The 18,372-nt window shown below is 30.7% G+C and overlaps 1 protein-coding gene and 1 long non-coding RNA gene across 2 annotated transcripts; both read left to right on the forward strand.

The window, feature by feature from the left end:
- Positions 1–4,502: 4,502 nt before the first annotated feature.
- On the forward strand, positions 4,503–9,196 carry LOC114381859. Its single transcript, XR_003660103.1, has 3 exons — positions 4,503–4,796; positions 5,773–5,962; positions 7,897–9,196. It is a non-coding gene; the product is annotated as an uncharacterized LOC114381859 (long non-coding RNA).
- Positions 9,197–11,314: 2,118 nt separating this feature from the next.
- On the forward strand, positions 11,315–17,476 carry LOC114381865 (probable methyltransferase PMT27). The gene is made up of 8 exons (XM_028341094.1): positions 11,315–12,841; positions 13,736–13,885; positions 14,552–14,822; positions 14,905–15,015; positions 15,107–15,281; positions 15,818–16,075; positions 16,489–16,683; positions 16,907–17,476. Exons 1-8 carry the CDS (start codon positions 11,606–11,608, stop codon positions 17,097–17,099), a joined length of 2,589 nt encoding a protein of 862 aa, XP_028196895.1. The 5' UTR covers positions 11,315–11,605; the 3' UTR covers positions 17,100–17,476.
- Positions 17,477–18,372: the final 896 nt, after the last annotated feature.

Genomic DNA, 18,372 nt, shown 5'->3' on the forward strand with positions numbered 1-18,372 from the left:
TCAGAACTCAAACAAAAAAGACACACACAGATTTGATAGTTACCTCTCCAAACTTGTTTTTTTTATTAATAAATAAAAATAAAACAAATTAGATTAATTATAATAAGAAAAAATATTTGATTGAGACCCATTATGCTATGAAAACTTAGGGTGAGGAAAATATAAATATTATAAAATTTATGATAGGATAGCAAAAAGATAGACAAAAAATGAAAAGCTTTGATAGGATATTTAAAATAAATAATTATTTGTATATTATTGTTCTTATAATAAAATTATTTTACTTTTTTATGATTATTTTCTAAGTGAACGGTTTATTTACGTATTTGTTTTATAATTAGCACATTTTTCTAGCGTATATTTACATGTTTTGAAAAAAATAATAATATATATACTTACAATGTAAATAACTTGTATACTGTTAAACAATAGAAATTACTATCATATATAGTAATTTGGTTAACTTTTATCATCACTGTTGGGTTTACTTTTTATTCTTCCACGTGATAGTAGTAATATAAAAACTCTTTATACCTTAAGTATATAGACTATTTTCATTATTATTTTAAAAGTTATTTCTCATTTAATTTCTAATTGATTTTATACTATTAATATATAAAAATTAAACTCTATTTTTAAATAGAATAATGTCATGTCTTCTTATTTTATCCTCCTACTAAAAGTGTTCGTACGTGGGACGAGTTAAAATAGATTAACCTATTTTTTCATTGACCTAAAAACTTGTTAGAGTCAATTTAATGAACCCAAACCTGATAAAAAAAACTCTATAATTGAAATAAGACCGAGTCAACCAATTTATTGGAACAACATATTAATCTTAACATTAAGTATAACTAAAATATAAAATTAAAGAAAAATATAACTAAATTAATATATATTTTACAACAAACATTTTATGATAAAATGATATCGATATAAATACAATATCATTTTAAATAAATATTATTTATTAAGTAAAAAATCTATATTATTAATATTTTTTTTAACAAATATATATATATTTTTAAAATATATGTCATTAGAAGTAGAACGAGTTAATAACTTAAATATGTCCTCAAAATGTACCCAGTCTATTTTCCTACACCCGAATTAATCAATAGTTCCTTTCAGCCAGACAGGTTATTAACAGTAACACCCCTACCTCCTACAGTTTTTTTTATTATCTTTTATGATAAATATTTATATTTGTAAGATATTAAAATATTTATTTTTTATTTAATACTTATGGTAAAAGATAATAGTAAAATTTACAAGACGATGAAGTAAAAAGATCCAGAATTATTCTACTCAAGTTAAAATTATTGTCACAAGTCATAATAATTTATATTTTTTAATCAAATATTTTGATCTAAAATTTGAATTCCGATTAAATCTTAAATCTTGAGTATAAAATTCTATATTAAAAAAGAGACCTTTGGTGCGCTTAAGATCTGCAACAAAAGTTTGTCAATATTTTTGACCAGAAATAAATGTCATAGTTAGAAAAAAAATGCAGAAAAGATATACCACTAATCCCAAAGTTACCTAACTCTCTTGTTGGCAAGGTAACCAAGTGAATTCCAGCAAGAGTGATGATGGCAAAAGAAATTCCTTTTGTGGCAAAGTGTCCTCTGCTCTCTCATGCTATGCACCCAAACAAAACAAAGAGGCTATGTGTCCAGTAGTTTTCTTTCTCCCTTCCTTGGCTTGGGTAATAATCAACCCAAAGGAATGAATGCTTCTGCTTCTGTTTCTGTTTTCTCCCCCAAATTTTTGTAGAGAGAGAGAAAGAGCAATGCTAAGGGTCACTGTCAGACAGAGCCATAAATGAAGGGGTGTGTGTGCGCTTTGGCTTTGCTAGCTTTTCATTGGAACAGAACCAACAGCCACGTGAAATGGTAGTAACAAACAAGTCAATGATAATAATATGCTCAAAAGATTTGGTTTCTTTCTCTGGTCACCTTGTCACTCTACCACTCAGTCCCATCAAATTTGAATGAATGAATGCTTTTTCTTCTCCTTCAAAAAACAAACAAAAGTTTACCACATTCCCTTTCAATTCGATTATGTAATTCGGAGCGGAGTGCCTCTTTTTGGATGCTGAAATTTTCAATTCTAGAATTTCAAAGTAAGATAAGGTGTGTATATATATATATATATATATATATGGAATTAGATTTTTATATTTTAAGTAAAATAAAAAATTATATTTTATTAAATGAATCTTAGTTAAATATATATATTTGAAGTTATTTTTGTTTTAATTTTTAATAAAATTTATTTATTATAGTTGATGATAATTTTTACTATAAATAAAGAAGAAATTTAATAAAAAAATAACACATGAAGAGAGAGTGTGATCAGAGAAATTATAAAACAAAATCACTTTATTAAAGTGTTAATATTTTTTATAACTATTAAGTGAAATATTCGAATCTGTAAAATAATACATTATTTGAGGTGTGTTATAATTTTATAATCATTTTTGTGATAGAAAAATATTCTTAAAACGATTCTGTAAACTAAATAAGATGTATAAATTCTTGTGTTTATTTGTATGTAATATTTGTATGTGTTTCACAATTCTTAATAAGTGTAAATAATTTTATCTAGGAGCATTAATTACGAATATGATTAAGCCCAATTTGGTCAAGTAATCCAAAGCCTGCTCATCAGTAACAATCGTTGAGTGTCTCTCACAATTAGTTTTGAGAATACTTTTTGGGTTTGCCAGTACTAATACAAGAAAACTTTGTATATAGTAAAAAATGAACACATATTTTTCGGTTAAATAAAATATTTCAATACATGTAAATATAATGAGATTTGATATTACTGTGACAATCATTTATATTACAGATAACGTGTTTTATATCATTTTCATTTTAAAATTCAGTCAATTAACCTTACGTTCACGATTTAATTTGATTGATTCACTCAAATTTAGCCATTTAAGGTTACTTGTATTATAAACAAACTCATTCATTTCTTTAGCCCCGTTATCCGTGTCATTAGCAGCCTCGTGATAAAAGTAACGTGAAGCAATGTTAGTGGCATTAATCTTCACAAATGTTTTTTCGTCTTGAATTCTTAATTAAGCTTTACTAACTTTTTTCCTTTATTCCCTGGCTATCTCATCTCTCAGGTTCATTTGTTTGTCACGTAATAACTCCACTAATGGTTTCACCTAATTACTTTCTGCTCAAGTTATTGCTTACAAAGAAATGAAAAAAAGTTGCATATTATATGCAACCGATGTTACGAGGAAAATCCACGTACGTTTTATCATTTAAATATTATTGCTGTGATGTTCAGAGATTTTCAAAATGTCCAAATGTTATCTAAAACCAAAATAGGCGTGCTACCGAAAAGCATAAAGATGCATGAACACACTTATGTTATTAGACATCTTAAGAGAGAAATAAAGACAAAAAAGAAAATTGTAAGTATAATTTGATCACAAAAGGGGTAAAACAAGAAGAAGAAAGGATGACAGTCTAATATATGTATTTATAAAATCATTTTTGAAGTGAATTGATTTATAAAACAAGTTAATGGTAAAATTGAATATTTTTTTTACTCAACATAAAAATTATTTAAAGTTACTTCAACTCAAAATCAATTCTAAACATAAAATTAATTTATCAAAGTTAAATCAAACGTATAAAAATTTACATAAAATCACATTAAGTGGTATTTCAGAGTAATTATAAAGAATTTAATGTAAAATCAAATATGCACTTAGGCTTATATTTTATATTTATGGAGTTGTCTAACTTAATCGAAATAAACATAGGATTAAACAATCCCTAATTGGTGCAATTCTCTGTATACATAATAATGACTAGTGCAATTTTTTAATTACACCAAGCATTTATTATTAGATTGTTTAATCTCATTTTTATCTAGGATATTTAATCACCCTTATATTAAAAATTAATTAAAATTTACTGGAAATATTGAAAATGAATTTATTGTGACATAAAATTTATAGCTAAGATTAATTTAGTCGCACATTTCAATTATATTTAATGATTCAAAATTAATTCTATTTAACTTTAAAATAGCCAGACTGCCTTTTCTAGGTTTATATTATTATATACGAAATCAATACTGCTAGATGTTTGTTTTAGTTATTGCTATGGCGATTTTAGATGAGCATATCCCCATTAAATGCCCAGTCAATTTCTAGGACGTAACCTAATTTAGCCCCACATCTCAATTTGTACCATTCTAAATTAATTTTACGTCCCTTTTTTTTTTCGTTTCGCTTTCACAATTATATTTTTTCCCTACAACTATGTCAAATTTTAATATTAATGCAAATACAATTTGACCTCTTTTCATGGTATGGCAAAAACCACACTACAAGATAATTATGAGTTCAAAAGTAGGTTTTAAGAACCAAACATGAAGCTGCATTGTGCATTACAGCTTTTGATACAGTAAAATGTTATTTTTATTCTTTTCAACCCTGGCATTTTCTGTGATCTGCTAAAAGATAAGATTGCACTATACATCATATAACGAAATGTTAAAGCATTGATATATACATAAAAAAATATTCTTCACAAATTTTATGTGTTGTCGTTATACCATTTACTTTTATATTTTATGAATAAAAAAATCACTTTTATGAGTTTACTTTACTAACTTTTCCCGTATATGAGGGTTGAGTTTGCTCCTGTGATCTCAGATCTGCGAAGTTTGCACATGTCTGAGCAAGTAACAATTCCAGAGTTGCTTATATTTTACCAGTGGCATGTCTGTGTGTACTGCTCCGATTGCATATTGAGGTTAGTATCCTTCTTATGGAAATTCACCTTGTATAATTAACACAGCAGGTATTATTGAGATTCAAACAGTACAATATTTTAACTAATTAATGGTCGCTTAGTTCAAGTTATGTATGTAAGATTTTCGTCAAGCAACAAGCAATTGTGAAGAGAATTAGTCCTATCTTTCAATATAATATATATAGTTTGGATGGCCTTATGATTAATTTTCGAATTAAACGAAATTGCTCATATATATATAAAAATATGCTGGTTACAACTTACAAGTAACATTTAAATTTGTGGTAATCTCTCTTTTGATTCAATTCCAAGTTACAAATGTTAAATGTATTGTCAGAATAACCGAACGTAGGACCACGGAATATTAATTCACCTAAATATGGGACTCATTTGATTTACTTGATTACTTTTGCTGAGACTGGTCCATGAACATATGTGTAGTGTGCGGTGAAGGAGCACCACTTATATCTTTCCTGGATCTATTTGTTGAGAAGAGTGGAACAAGTACCAGATTTTCATCAAGAAATGCTATAATACTTTGAGAAAAAAAAAACCAATTAATTTTTAGACTGAGAATGCATTAATAAAAGCTTTTACGTTTGTTTATTTCAAGTGAGCTCATTGTAGCCAAGCGTGGATTCGAAAACCATAATATAGTTGGATGTATATGTACAAATGATGAATAAAAAAATCAATCTTAATCTAAATAGGCAAATATAAAACCAAAAAAATGAGTTTCATATTTTTATTTGTTTTTTCACAGTTATTTTCTTTCAAAAAGAATCCAATAATTGTGAAACGATTGAACACTAAATTAACTAATCACCTCTCCCAATAGAAATTCAAATATTAATTAATAGTTTGTCATGAGAAAATAATCCCCTATGCTAGACCCAATCTTTGTTAATATTAGCTTCATATATATTTTAAATGTATATAAAACCTTATGAATGAGTGAACTATCTTTTTTGGGTAGGCACAAGTGGCAAGCTCTTATTCTGTATATATTGAAAGGTGACTAGTCAAAGGGTGCCATGTGTGCTACAGAAAATTTCCTTGACTGTAGGGTTCCTGTATGATGTTAATTAAGCAAGCTTTGCCCTCATCAGAATGCTTTACGAACAGAAAGTGGCCCTTTTTGCTGACTTCACTTATCTTCTAGCTAGGTAAGGGCCAAATCCAAATGCCTATATATAGCAACAGATACCATTTGACTTTGCATTCTAATAATGGATATAACCAAAGAGAAATAGAAGATAATTCTTTCTATTCAAAGGAAATTAATACCAATAAGTATAGTTAGTAACACGTAGAAACTAGTAATGAAGAAATAAAGCTTTGTGAAAACAATAGCGCACTTTAGAATCTTACAGGTAGTTCGAGTAATTATCAGCACCTTTGTATTGAAAGCTTACCTAAAATTTCACAACTTTAAAGGCCGGTTTTGAAAATTGCAATTACATTATACATGCATGACTGGTAGTGTCATAAAACGTCATAATTAAATATTGGTGTGGTGGGTTAGTCATTTGTCAATGCCCCCATTATAAATCAAGCTTAAAGGCCTCTGTTGGAAACTTTGACTTGCCAAAGTTTATGCCAACTTAACTAAAATACAATTAATTAGTTAGTACCTTGTCGACTAATTATGCTGTGACAACCATATTTTGTCTTTAACCTATTCTTCTAAAGTAAAGGGTCTCTAGATAACGAGTACTCAAGGATACTCGATCGTTAGAAAAGTCGAGTAAAATGTATTGGGTTATTAAAAATATTTAATTTATTAAAATATAGAAATTATTTAGCTATTACTTTTTTTAAAATTTTTTTATTAGAAATTACACATTTAAGAATAAAGAGAAAATAATTATTTTAAGACGTACGAATAAAACTCCTTAATTTAGTATACTCGTTATATACTATTATTTAATGAAATCCAGCTTATTACATGACTAATCATATATGTGGATAAAACAAAGAGAAGAACTTGAACTCACCCTTAATATCCATAGTTCTTCTTAGTTATTACTTTGAAACGCTGTTGCCCTATGATAATCTTCCAAAGGTGCCCCAAAAAATACAGATGGAAAGTTGTTATCTGAACTTCAACTCCAATATAACCAAGAAAATCTTCAACAGCATTTGAATCTCCTTCCACACACACACACACAAAAAAAAAGAAGAAGAAAATAAATTAATGGTTCCTGTGACCATGGTTCCCGAAAACACTTTGTAACGAATAAGTTTAGGAGGCCAGACTATAAATACAGATATATTATATACCTTAGTCAAATGCATTTGATCAAAATTAATAAACAGTTCAAATGCTGTGTAATGAATGTATATCTGTGTCATACCTATATACACTCGGATATAGTGTTGTCCTGCTACTCTTGTCATCCACATTCATTCCATAATGCAATTTAATTTTTCTCACCACAAAACGTGTAGGTCATGCGTGAGGTACAATAATGCCCCAGTTAGTTTGGATCATTATGTGAAGTACAATAATGCACCAATTAAATGAGTAAGCATGAGCCATCTCTTAGCTTGTGTAGTCTAATTGATCAAGAGGGGTAAGATGATTATAAAAATATATATAAAAATCAACAGCAGAAAAAGAAGTTGGAATAAACAAGCAGTGACAATCTCCGGGCCCAATGTTTGTTAAGATTAGAACTGCAATCAGACCAAACCCATAAAAAAGGGGTTTCCAAAAAGAACATATGTATGACCTATGGTTGTGTCCCATACGTACCATTCCTAGTGTCCTGCCCCACGACTTGCAGATTTGTAAAACCATGGTCAGGTTGTGTGTGTAAGGAAGAATACACTAATTGAATCATATGCATGTATTTTAAATCAAGTTCCTGATCTATAACTATAACTGTTTAAGAACAATACACATACTTCATTTAATTAAGTTGGTATTTATATATTTTAATAGTAACATGTCCATATCCTATGCCCTAAAGGGGGGAGGGGGGAGGGGGGGTGAGAATCTTTTCTAGGTCATCAAATTGATTGTTATGGTTTTCAAAAGTATATGGTATCATTTTTGTTATCAAATGTGTTAATGATTATCTTCAACTTAATGTAGGGTCTCTTTTATATCTAGAATCAGCAACATGCATGTCGCCACACGAGCTTGTCCCCAATCATGTAGTTGATTACGTTGTTCACATAAGTATCTTTTCTTCTTCTTCTTCTTTTTTATTTTAATAAAAGGCTTAATTAACTAATGAAAAATAAAAAAGGTTAAGTACATTACGTTAGAAACGACGACAATATGTATTATATTTGATTTTATTATGAGTAGCTTTGGAATTTCCATTGATTTGAAACTGCCTCGATTGGACAGGCAGTTAATTAGTACCATCCATATATACTATGGTCTCAGTGAATGGTGAAAGTGATGCACCGCCCAAAATAGTAAGATGGCAACATCAACTTTTGCACGAACCACCTCACCCTTCTTTTGATTATTTTATTATTGGGCTAGTTCGTCAATACCAATATGAATTCTTTTGTCTCTACTAATGATAGTTGCTTATTCTCAGCAAGACACTTTTTTTAAAAAAAATTATATGCCTATTCTAAACTTTAATTAATTGTCCCCAAACCTAAACCCACATATATATGATGAGTACACAATTTTACATGTTCAGAAATGGAACAAAGTTAAGCTATATATATATCACTCATTGCTTCTTTGGACTGGGATCAACTGCCAGAATAGGGAAAAGGAGGCTAGCCACAGAAAACCTAATAATAAGTTGATAACTGATCTATGATGAAATTAAGAATTTTAGTGTAGCTATGTATTTCTATCATTAGTTATCCTTTTTCTCCTTTCAAAATGTTTGACCTACACTAAAGTAATATGGGGATTGAACACATTTAAAAGAAGATGCTATCTTCGGTTGTGCTCCCAGTAAATATACTTTATTTTCGCAGTAACCTTTCAGTTTCTGTGATGAGTAATGTCCCCAGCTAATGTCTTATATATGTAGGTCTCCCCTTGATTACCATTAGGTCACCAGCGCCTATTATTATATGTTAGACAAAAAACAAAGATGTTAGAGAAGAATCTAATCAACTTTTTCATTGGATCAAGCTAGGTTGGAAACCGATGCACCAAAGACCATTAATTAGATATCGCTGTGTCACAGATTCACAACACCACAGTGAATTAATCTTCCTCTATATTGGTTGTGGGCCATAAGACAGGAACCTTTCTTTTCATTAATCATAGGAAATGACCCATGAAAATGAATAGTGACCTCACCAACAAGGCCTTTATATATGCCCACCCATCCAATTGAAAGTTCAACTCTTTTAATTTGAAACAAAAATGCAGAGCAAAATAACAAAAAATTAATAAAAATTGAAATGTGATAGTTGAGAAGCATTAAATTTACTTACTAAATATTTCTAATTAATTAGAAAATATGTAAAATGATTTTTTTTTATTTTAAATATAATGAGGACTTTCTTTTTAATGAGTTTTTAGTTTTTCCTTAAGCAATATCCTTCGGATATTTATTAGTATTTGCTTATTTTACTTTGAATAATTTTAACATATAAATAAAAATCAATATATTCTGCATTATTAAATTTTATAAGATGATTTAGTGTTACGAAAAAAAATTCTAAAGTTTTCTATTAATCCTCTATTGACTAAAAGAATGTGACTTTTTTATATATATTTTTAAGATATTAAATAATTTTATTTTTATTTAAGATTTTTTTTAGAAAATATTAAAAAGATTCAAATATTGTACATGCAAACATATTTTTTTTATGCTAAATATTGTACAAACATATGACACTGCTTTCTAAAATACCGCCCATTAAAAGGAAGAGGGAAGAAGCTAATGCATGTGAGACTGCAAGATCCAGTACATTGTTTCGGATCCTTGTTATTTAATGATTCCATGATTTCTGACATTATAATTGAATGCATCATGCATGAAACTACTGTGCATAATTTAGTATATATGTCTTAACAATATTGTATTTAATTTAGATAAAAAAATTTTTTTATTAGGATTTTAATTTTCATACACGCACGCACCAACAGTACAAAGATTTTTACACCATAAAAATATCTTAAATATAATTTTTGAAGTAATTGTTACAAGAATTAAAAATTATACCATACATGTCAATTTATAATTAAATGACTGAAAAAAAAAGGTTTACTCTATGAGTACATTCTAATTAAATTTGTGAGAAAATTCATAGTGATAATTAAAATAACATGATAAAATAGTCTAATCTTATTAAATGTTTGTGAAAAAAAATTACATTATCAATACAAAGATTTTCACACTATTAATAAATCATAAAATTATTATAAGTATGATTTTTAAAGTACTACCTCCCTTCCAAATTATATGAAAGATGGACAACCAACCATAATATGAACCTTGTTGGTTTGGTAATAGAAAAATGGAAATGACTTGTATTTATTATTCAACGGCATCCGAAAAGTTAGATTAAGAAAGATCACTTGTTTGCCATTTTGTTTTGAGAATTAACTAGTATAGCTAAGAGTCGTCATTAATCATATTCTTGTCTGGAACAGATTTTACCATCTTTGTCTCTTTTTGTGCACATCCTTGTGTCCTCACTTCAGTATTCCAGATTCAGTTTGTCCATTGCTTGAAAATTTCGTTTGGTATCTGATTAAGGTCCTTTCATTGTTGCTAATAGCCAGAGCTACAATCCCTTTTAGAAAGATCAACAACACTCAATGCATTTTGGAATTTTGTCACACCTCATTTGATTTTATTAACTACTTCTAATAATAAGAATAATGTGTCCTTGAAGCCAACTTTTGGAGTGAAGTATACCAATCATCGAAGTCTGCAATAATTTAAATGATCAGTGTTAATTATCATGTACGTTTTTCTTCGTACTACTTATTTAATTTTTTGGTCAAATTATTATTATTTCTCTGTATGAACATATACCTATAAAGTTGTCATATTTCTCTAGCTTCCTATCCATAAATGTTAATCAGGCCTTCCGGTATATTATTTGGGCCCATTAAGATACAGCAAATTGCTTTTGGGCCTGCGCTATATTATTACTTTAATAATAGTAAGGTTTCTTTTCCACCTTCTTTTTCTTTTAACTACGCCCCTCGCATCTTTTGTCTTTCTGTTTATCCAAAAACATCCCGTATAAGTGGCTGGAATCAACATTTCAGAAATTACATTCCTGTATTATCTAAAATTTTCATACTTCTAGAATTAAATTTCCAAAACGATGAAACCAAACAACTTTGTGCCTTTTCAATTTTGGTGCATGTAATTTTTTTTATAGTTTATGTAGGTTGTATTTTTTATTTATTTTAATCATTATAAAATATTTTGTTATTTTTAGTTTGTTTTTTAAATCTTGGTTTTTGTATGTGTAAACTTATGAGAATTATAAATAAAAAATTTAAATCTTAAAGAAATTAAAATTAAAAAGACATAAATTTATAACATTAAAAATGGAAAAAAAGCTGATAGGGATCAAAATTTAAAAAATATCACCTCGGATGGAGTAAAATAATAATAAAAAAACATATTTAAGTCATGATACATGGATTATATTCCCACCTGTGTGAAGCATTGTCTGCACGTACGCTAACATAGCAACGAATTAAGCTGTCTTAACAAATTCCCTACTCCGACTCTTTTGGATCATTGATACTTTCCAACTTGCAACATTAATTCCTTGTCCACAAACATCATCGAAATCTCTTTCTTAATTGATCTCAACCTTTGCAATTTCACTCCAACGTACAAACCCTAATGGCACAAGCTACCAAGTCACGCAACAGCAGGAGGCCATCATCATCTTCCTCTTACACATCAACCCTAACAACCCTAATCTTCATCGCACTATGCGTTTTGGGCTTATGGATGCTAACCTCCAACACCGTAGTCACACCCAAAACACGCACTGCCATTGATGATAATATCTCCGAAACCACCAACACCGACCTCACCCAAGACACCACCGCCACAACCACAACAACAAACAACATCCCCGATGATTTTGCTGAATCCATCACAACCATCTCCCAAGACCTGCCACGTGAGACCGCCACAAATATACCACATGAAATCCACACCAAAATTCAAGACCAAAAGGACGCTACGGTGTTCGGCGACAACCCCGGAAACCTCCCCGACGATGCCATAAAGAATGATCTCAAGAAAGAAACTTCCATTATTGCGAACGAAGCTACTGGTTCCGACAGCGATCAGAAAGCGAACGAGAGCGAGAAAGAATCGCAAAACAACATCATCATAGCTCAAGATGAAAAAGAAAACCTAAACTCAAAACAAAACACAGAACCTGAGATTGCAAATGTGAGTGAGAATATTCAAGAAGAGGGCACAGGAGGAGGAGGTAAGAGCAACAACAACGACGATGACGCGAACGTGCAGCAACTGAGAGAAGACAAAGGTGAGGCAGTGGCGGAGAGAGAGCAAAAGGAAAAAGAGGAGAATGAGAAGAGGAAGAAGAACAATAGAAAGAAATCAAACAAGGGTTTGAAGAAGGAGGGGTCATCAACAGAATCGAATGATGATGAGTCGACACAGCGGGGTGAGAAAAAGGGATCATCAACAGAATCGAATGATGATGAGTCGACACAGCGGGGTGAGAAAAAGGGATCATCAACAGAATCGAATGATGATGAGTCGACACAGCGGGGTGAGAAAAAGGGATCATCAACAGAATCGAATGATGATGAGTCGACACAGCAGGGTGAGAAAAAGGGATCATCATCACAGAATGATGAGGAATCATCATCATCAGAAGTGGTGCAATTGCAGGATAATTTGAAGTGGAGTTTGTGCAATGTCACGGCTGGTATGGATTACATACCGTGTTTGGATAATGACAAGTATTTGAAAACTTCGCGCAGAAAGCACTACGAGCATAGAGAGAGGCACTGCCCCGAGGATGCTCCTACGTGCCTGGTGCCACTTCCCAAAGGTTACAAAACACCAATACAGTGGCCCAGCAGCAGAGATAAGGTCAGGTTTTTTTTCTTTTTCTTTGTTATTCACAAATGCTAACTTGTTCCATTTTTGTTAGGGTGGGAATTCAAACCACCACCTATCTTTTCTTTCTTTCATTTTTTACTATTAAATTAAATCAGTCTTATATCTCCAAGATAAGGTGACTTGTTTGAAAGGAGTAGAAAATTTAAAATATTGATTCCATGCTTTCAAGGTTTAGATATATCCTGTTTCTTAGGCATCTTGGTTTAATATATTTGAATATCTTAAAATATGAACAAAATTTTAGTTCTGATTAGACTGAAAAAAAAAAAACTAAAAAAACTGCTTTTTAGTACGAAGGAGTACTTGCACGAATCATACGAAAGTAGTGCAGATTTTTTTTTTTTTTTAAAGAGAGGAGCCGGTAATTACTTATATTGGACAAAAATCAAAGGATAGTTAAAAATAGAAAGATGATCAATAAAAGGCATTTGTTTCTTTTCTTGCATTTAGCTTTTCGTAAAGTTAAGCATTTTTCAAGAATTATACATAAGTTTTTTCTTTCGTAAAAATTATTCCTTCAGTTTCATACTCACTTTCATGAGCTTTAATTTATCTCAAAAGATTTATTATTTTAAAAAAATTAAAAATATGAGTTTTTTTTTTACAATATCTCCTAAAATACTTGATTACTTTAATTAGTATGTTTTAATGCTTATATAAAGATATTCATTCCATAAAAAAATAAAGGTATTTATGACATATATGCTTTACACAAATAGTAGTACTATTAGATAAATAAAAAGAGAAAGAATACATTTGTGCATTTAATTATAAAAAATGTGTGGGTGCATAGTGCCTTTGGGTGGGTATACGATGATATGAGTATCCCAAAATTAAATATTAAGCTTCTTTGTGTTTCAACAGATATGGTACCACAACATACCACACACTTTGCTAGCAGACGTGAAGGGACACCAGAACTGGGTGAAGTTAACGGGTGAATTCTTGACATTCCCGGGAGGTGGCACCCAGTTCATTCATGGCGCTCTCCACTACATTGATTTTCTTCAACAGGTAATGTTGATTTGTTACTAGTACATATAACAGTTAGCAATTAAGGTTGCCAAGGATAGAGTCTACAGGATCATGAAGTATTGATGGACTTGACAAAAATAATATTTGAAAAGTTCTATCATATATTCATAATATGCAAAAATAAATAAATAATACTACGTATAGTATAGTATTAGTATACCATATCTAAGTGCAATATTTTTTCGGGAAGAGAATATTTTTGTCCCTCTAAAATGTGCAATCTGGAATTGGTCCCTCCAAAATTTTCTGTCCCTTTAAAATTTTAATGTTATTGTTCATCCAATGTTAATTCTATTAATGCTTCTAGCAGACAGATTGAATACAGGTTCTTTTTGAGGAATTCGTATAACAATTAAAAGAAAATAGTGGTGGTGCATGTTAAAATAGTGGATGACCATACTATATTTACTAACAGAATTAACATATTGGATAAATAATAACATCTTAAAATTTTAAAGGGCTGAAATGGGACGAAATTTTTTGGAGGAACCAATTCCATATTTTACATATTTTAGAGAGACTAAAAACATACTTTATCCTATTTTTCCTAAAATAGAATTTTACATTCTTAAAGTGTTGATCATAATTTCTTCCTGGTAACTGGTAAGTATACGATTGTTGAAAGGAATGGTTGATTTTACGCAGGCTGAACCAGGTATTGCATGGGGAAAGCACACTAGGGTGATTTTGGATGTTGGGTGTGGGGTAGGTAGTTTAGGAGGTTACCTATTTGAAAGAGATGTTATTGCTATGTCTTTTGCACCCAAAGATGAGCATGAAGCACAAGTGCAATTTGCCCTAGAGAGAGGGATACCAGCCATATCTGCTGTCATGGGTACTCAAAGGTTGCAATTCCCCAGCGAGGTCTTTGATCTTATTCATTGTGCTCGCTGTCGTGTACCTTGGCATGAAGATGGTAGTTAATCTCACTAATAATTTTACATTGTTTAAATTTGTCATTCTATGATGTTATTGAGAAATGTGTGAATCTGTTGTAGGTGGCTTGTTGCTTTTGGAATTGAATCGCCTCCTTAGACCAGGGGGTTATTTTGTGTGGTGTGCTACACCTGTGTACCAGACAATTGAAGAAGATGCTGAGATATGGAAGCGTACGATACATTACATTTTTTTGGTTATTCAAAAAGAAATAATTTAACTATGCATTTTTGTAGGCTCTAACATTTTGTTATTTTCTTCTAGAAATGAAGGCATTAACCAAGTCCATGTGTTGGGAACTCGTGACCATAAAAAAGGATGCATTGAATCAAGTTGGTGCTGCCTTCTACCGCAAACCCACTTCCAACGAATGCTACGAGCAAAGGGAGCAAAACCAACCTCCAATGTGCAAAACTGATGATGATCCAAATGCAGCATGGTAAATCTCTTCATTCTCTTGAATTTGTAACTGCAATAGGAGCATGGACAGAAATTGTTGTATTATATTATATGTTTTACATATATGAGAAATAAAGGACACTATGACTATTCCTTAATTTTGATTGACCAAATATACTATAAAAAAAATAATACATACATATAGATGTGATACTTTGTGCTAATATACACTCAGAGATAAAGGGCAATGTTGGCGGATGCCGGAATATAGCAGAAAGCCAAAATTCTGTCATACAGCCACGCCATTGCAGCCTATGGCGTTGCCATAGTGTGCCTCTCCTTTCATAAATTGCAAATAACTGTTGGCAAAAACTCCACCACGCAATTGCGTCATATATAGTGGACATGGCGCTGCCATTTAACGATATTAACAAGGAGAAAGCAGAGAAATAAATATAGATGTGACAGGTGATATAATGTAACAACAGAAAAGAGATAAAGAAAAATAAGAAATAATAATGAAGTGTTTATTCTGTAGCAAAAGTCATATATCATTACTGATACATTATATTGCAGGTATGTTCCTCTACAGGCGTGCATGCACAAGTTGCCGACTGACAAGGACGAGAGAGGAACTAGATGGCCTGAACCTTGGCCTCGTAGACTGGAAAAAGCCCCATATTGGTTAAACAACTTGCAGGGTGGAAAACAAGCTTCTCATGATTTTGCAACAGACAATGAACGTTGGAAAAACGTTGTAGATGAGTTGAGTAACGTTGGGGTTTCTTGGTCTAACGTTAGAAATATCATGGACATGCGAGCTACTTATGGAGGGTAGGTATATCTCAATCAGCTTGGACTAAAACTATTTAATTTTTTTATGGGAAAAAAAGTTATGCATATTTATTGACTTTTACAAAATTACCTTAAAAGTCGTACAAAGTGATTGAAGAGAATGTAAAATTATTTTAAAGTATCAATGCATCACTATTAAATTATTTTTTATTTGTGTGTCAAACCTTTGGTCTTAATAAATCTATCATGTCACCTAAGGATGTAGCTCAGTTGAATAAATATAATACTTAAGTTGTTGTAAATTTTTTGGTGCATGTATTCAATTTTTAGGAATAAAAAAAAAATCCCATGCCTTGGTAATACTATTGAATCATTGATCATAAGAGTATATCTATCCAAGTTACTCAATTTTTTTTTTTGACAAACATCAAAGTTACTCAATTTGTATGCAGATTTGCAGCAGCTCTGAAGGATCTTCCTGTTTGGGTATTCAATGTGGTGAACACAGATGCTCCTGACACACTTGCTGTCATATATGAACGGGGTCTCATTGGAATATACCATGATTGGTGTGAATCCTTTAGTACCTATCCACGAACTTATGATCTACTACATGCTGATCATCTTTTCTCAATTCTAAAGAATAGGTAAGCAAATGGAAGTAGTGATCTTTTGAACCTCTTTTTAGTTTAAGTTTTATGTACAATGAATCATTGTAAACATTTTTAAACAGTAAAGCAACTAAAATTTATTATAGATATGAATTTTAAAGTAGTTATTAATAGAGTCAACAATCTTATTATGATTGAATGGAAATGTTAATGTATTTAAATTTCATCTTGATCTGGTTTCTTGTTTTGGTTTTGCCAGGTGCAATCTTGTTCCTGTTGTAACAGAGATTGATAGAATAGTAAGACCAGGAGGTAATTTGATAGTCCGTGATGAATCTAGTGTCATTGGAGAGGTGGAGGCTTTGTTGAAATCTCTGCATTGGGAAATAACCTCCACAAATCTAGAGGGATTGCTCTGTGGCAAGAAAGGGATGTGGCGACCTAGCTCTTGAAGTAAATTTGTCTTGATCAAGGAGACAACATTGGTGATGCAATTTAAGATTATGTTTTCAAACAATCTATATGCACTAGCAGTGGCACAAGGTTTGGTTTCTCATCGGCTTTCTATGGCACAATGAAAAGGCGTGACACAATTTTTTACTGATGCATAACATTCAAATACTACCCCAAAAAAGACATGTTGTAATGCACGCACCAACAAAATGAGATTTGCAGTTGTCAACATAAAGTGTCACTATCTTGTTATTATGTTCAATGCTTGAATTCAGAAGAACCAGTTTTCTACTTCAATTGATTATTTAACAGGACATTATTTGTTAGTCTTGTACTTGAAAGAAGTTTCAGCTTAATAGAATTGATTTTTAGACAACAGTATTGGTTCTTCTAGTATTAATTAAATTCACATATTGTGGACGTTAAATTTCATGTATTTCCTCTTAAAAAAATAAAAATAAATAAACTTCATGTATTTCAAATTCATCACTTTGATTGCTTCAATGATTCAGATTATGTAAATTCTGTTGTACTTATCTTCACCTAGTAGGGGATCTTCCTTAGAGTTACCCGATTTAATCTTCCTTAAAAAAAAGGATGTCCATTGAATTGAATATATTTTTGCACCATATCGTAACATAATTTACATTTACAAGAGGAAGAGAATCATAAGAGTTTCCAAATTCCATAAGCTATAATAATCCTCAAGAACTAACAAATTCTTAAGTAAACATATAATCATTGGAGACACCCATTGAATTCAACGCAGTCTTGGCATCATCTAATAACTCAATCAACATATTCAATAATTTTGCATAGAAGAGAATTGTAGGAGTTCTTGAACCACAAGAACTATACAAGTCCCTGGAAACTAAAAACTCCCAATTATTTATATAAACATTCACAGGTTATCCAATTTACCCATAAAACTCCCAATTATTTATATAAACATTAACAGGTTATCCATAAGTTAATAATTTTATTGAGTAAGAGAAGTATGCAAAATGTCGATGGTATATCAAATGGAATAACTCGAGAGGTGTTATATTTTATACGTTAAATTATAATTTTGGTCCCCTAAAATTTAAATGAGACATTTAGTCTTCCTGAATTTAAAAATTGACAATTTTAGTTCATTTGTCAAATTTCTTTCGTTGACATAAGTTTATATACGTTGACCAACTTATCGCTTATGTGATACACTTATGTTTTGTTATTAACAATTAACTGTGATTAATAAAATTAACTTAATGGTTCTCTACCTCATTTTGT

The sequence above is a fragment of the Glycine soja genome, chromosome 2 (genome assembly GCF_004193775.1).
Source record: "Glycine soja cultivar W05 chromosome 2, ASM419377v2, whole genome shotgun sequence".
Taxonomy (NCBI): Eukaryota; Viridiplantae; Streptophyta; class Magnoliopsida; order Fabales; family Fabaceae; genus Glycine; species Glycine soja.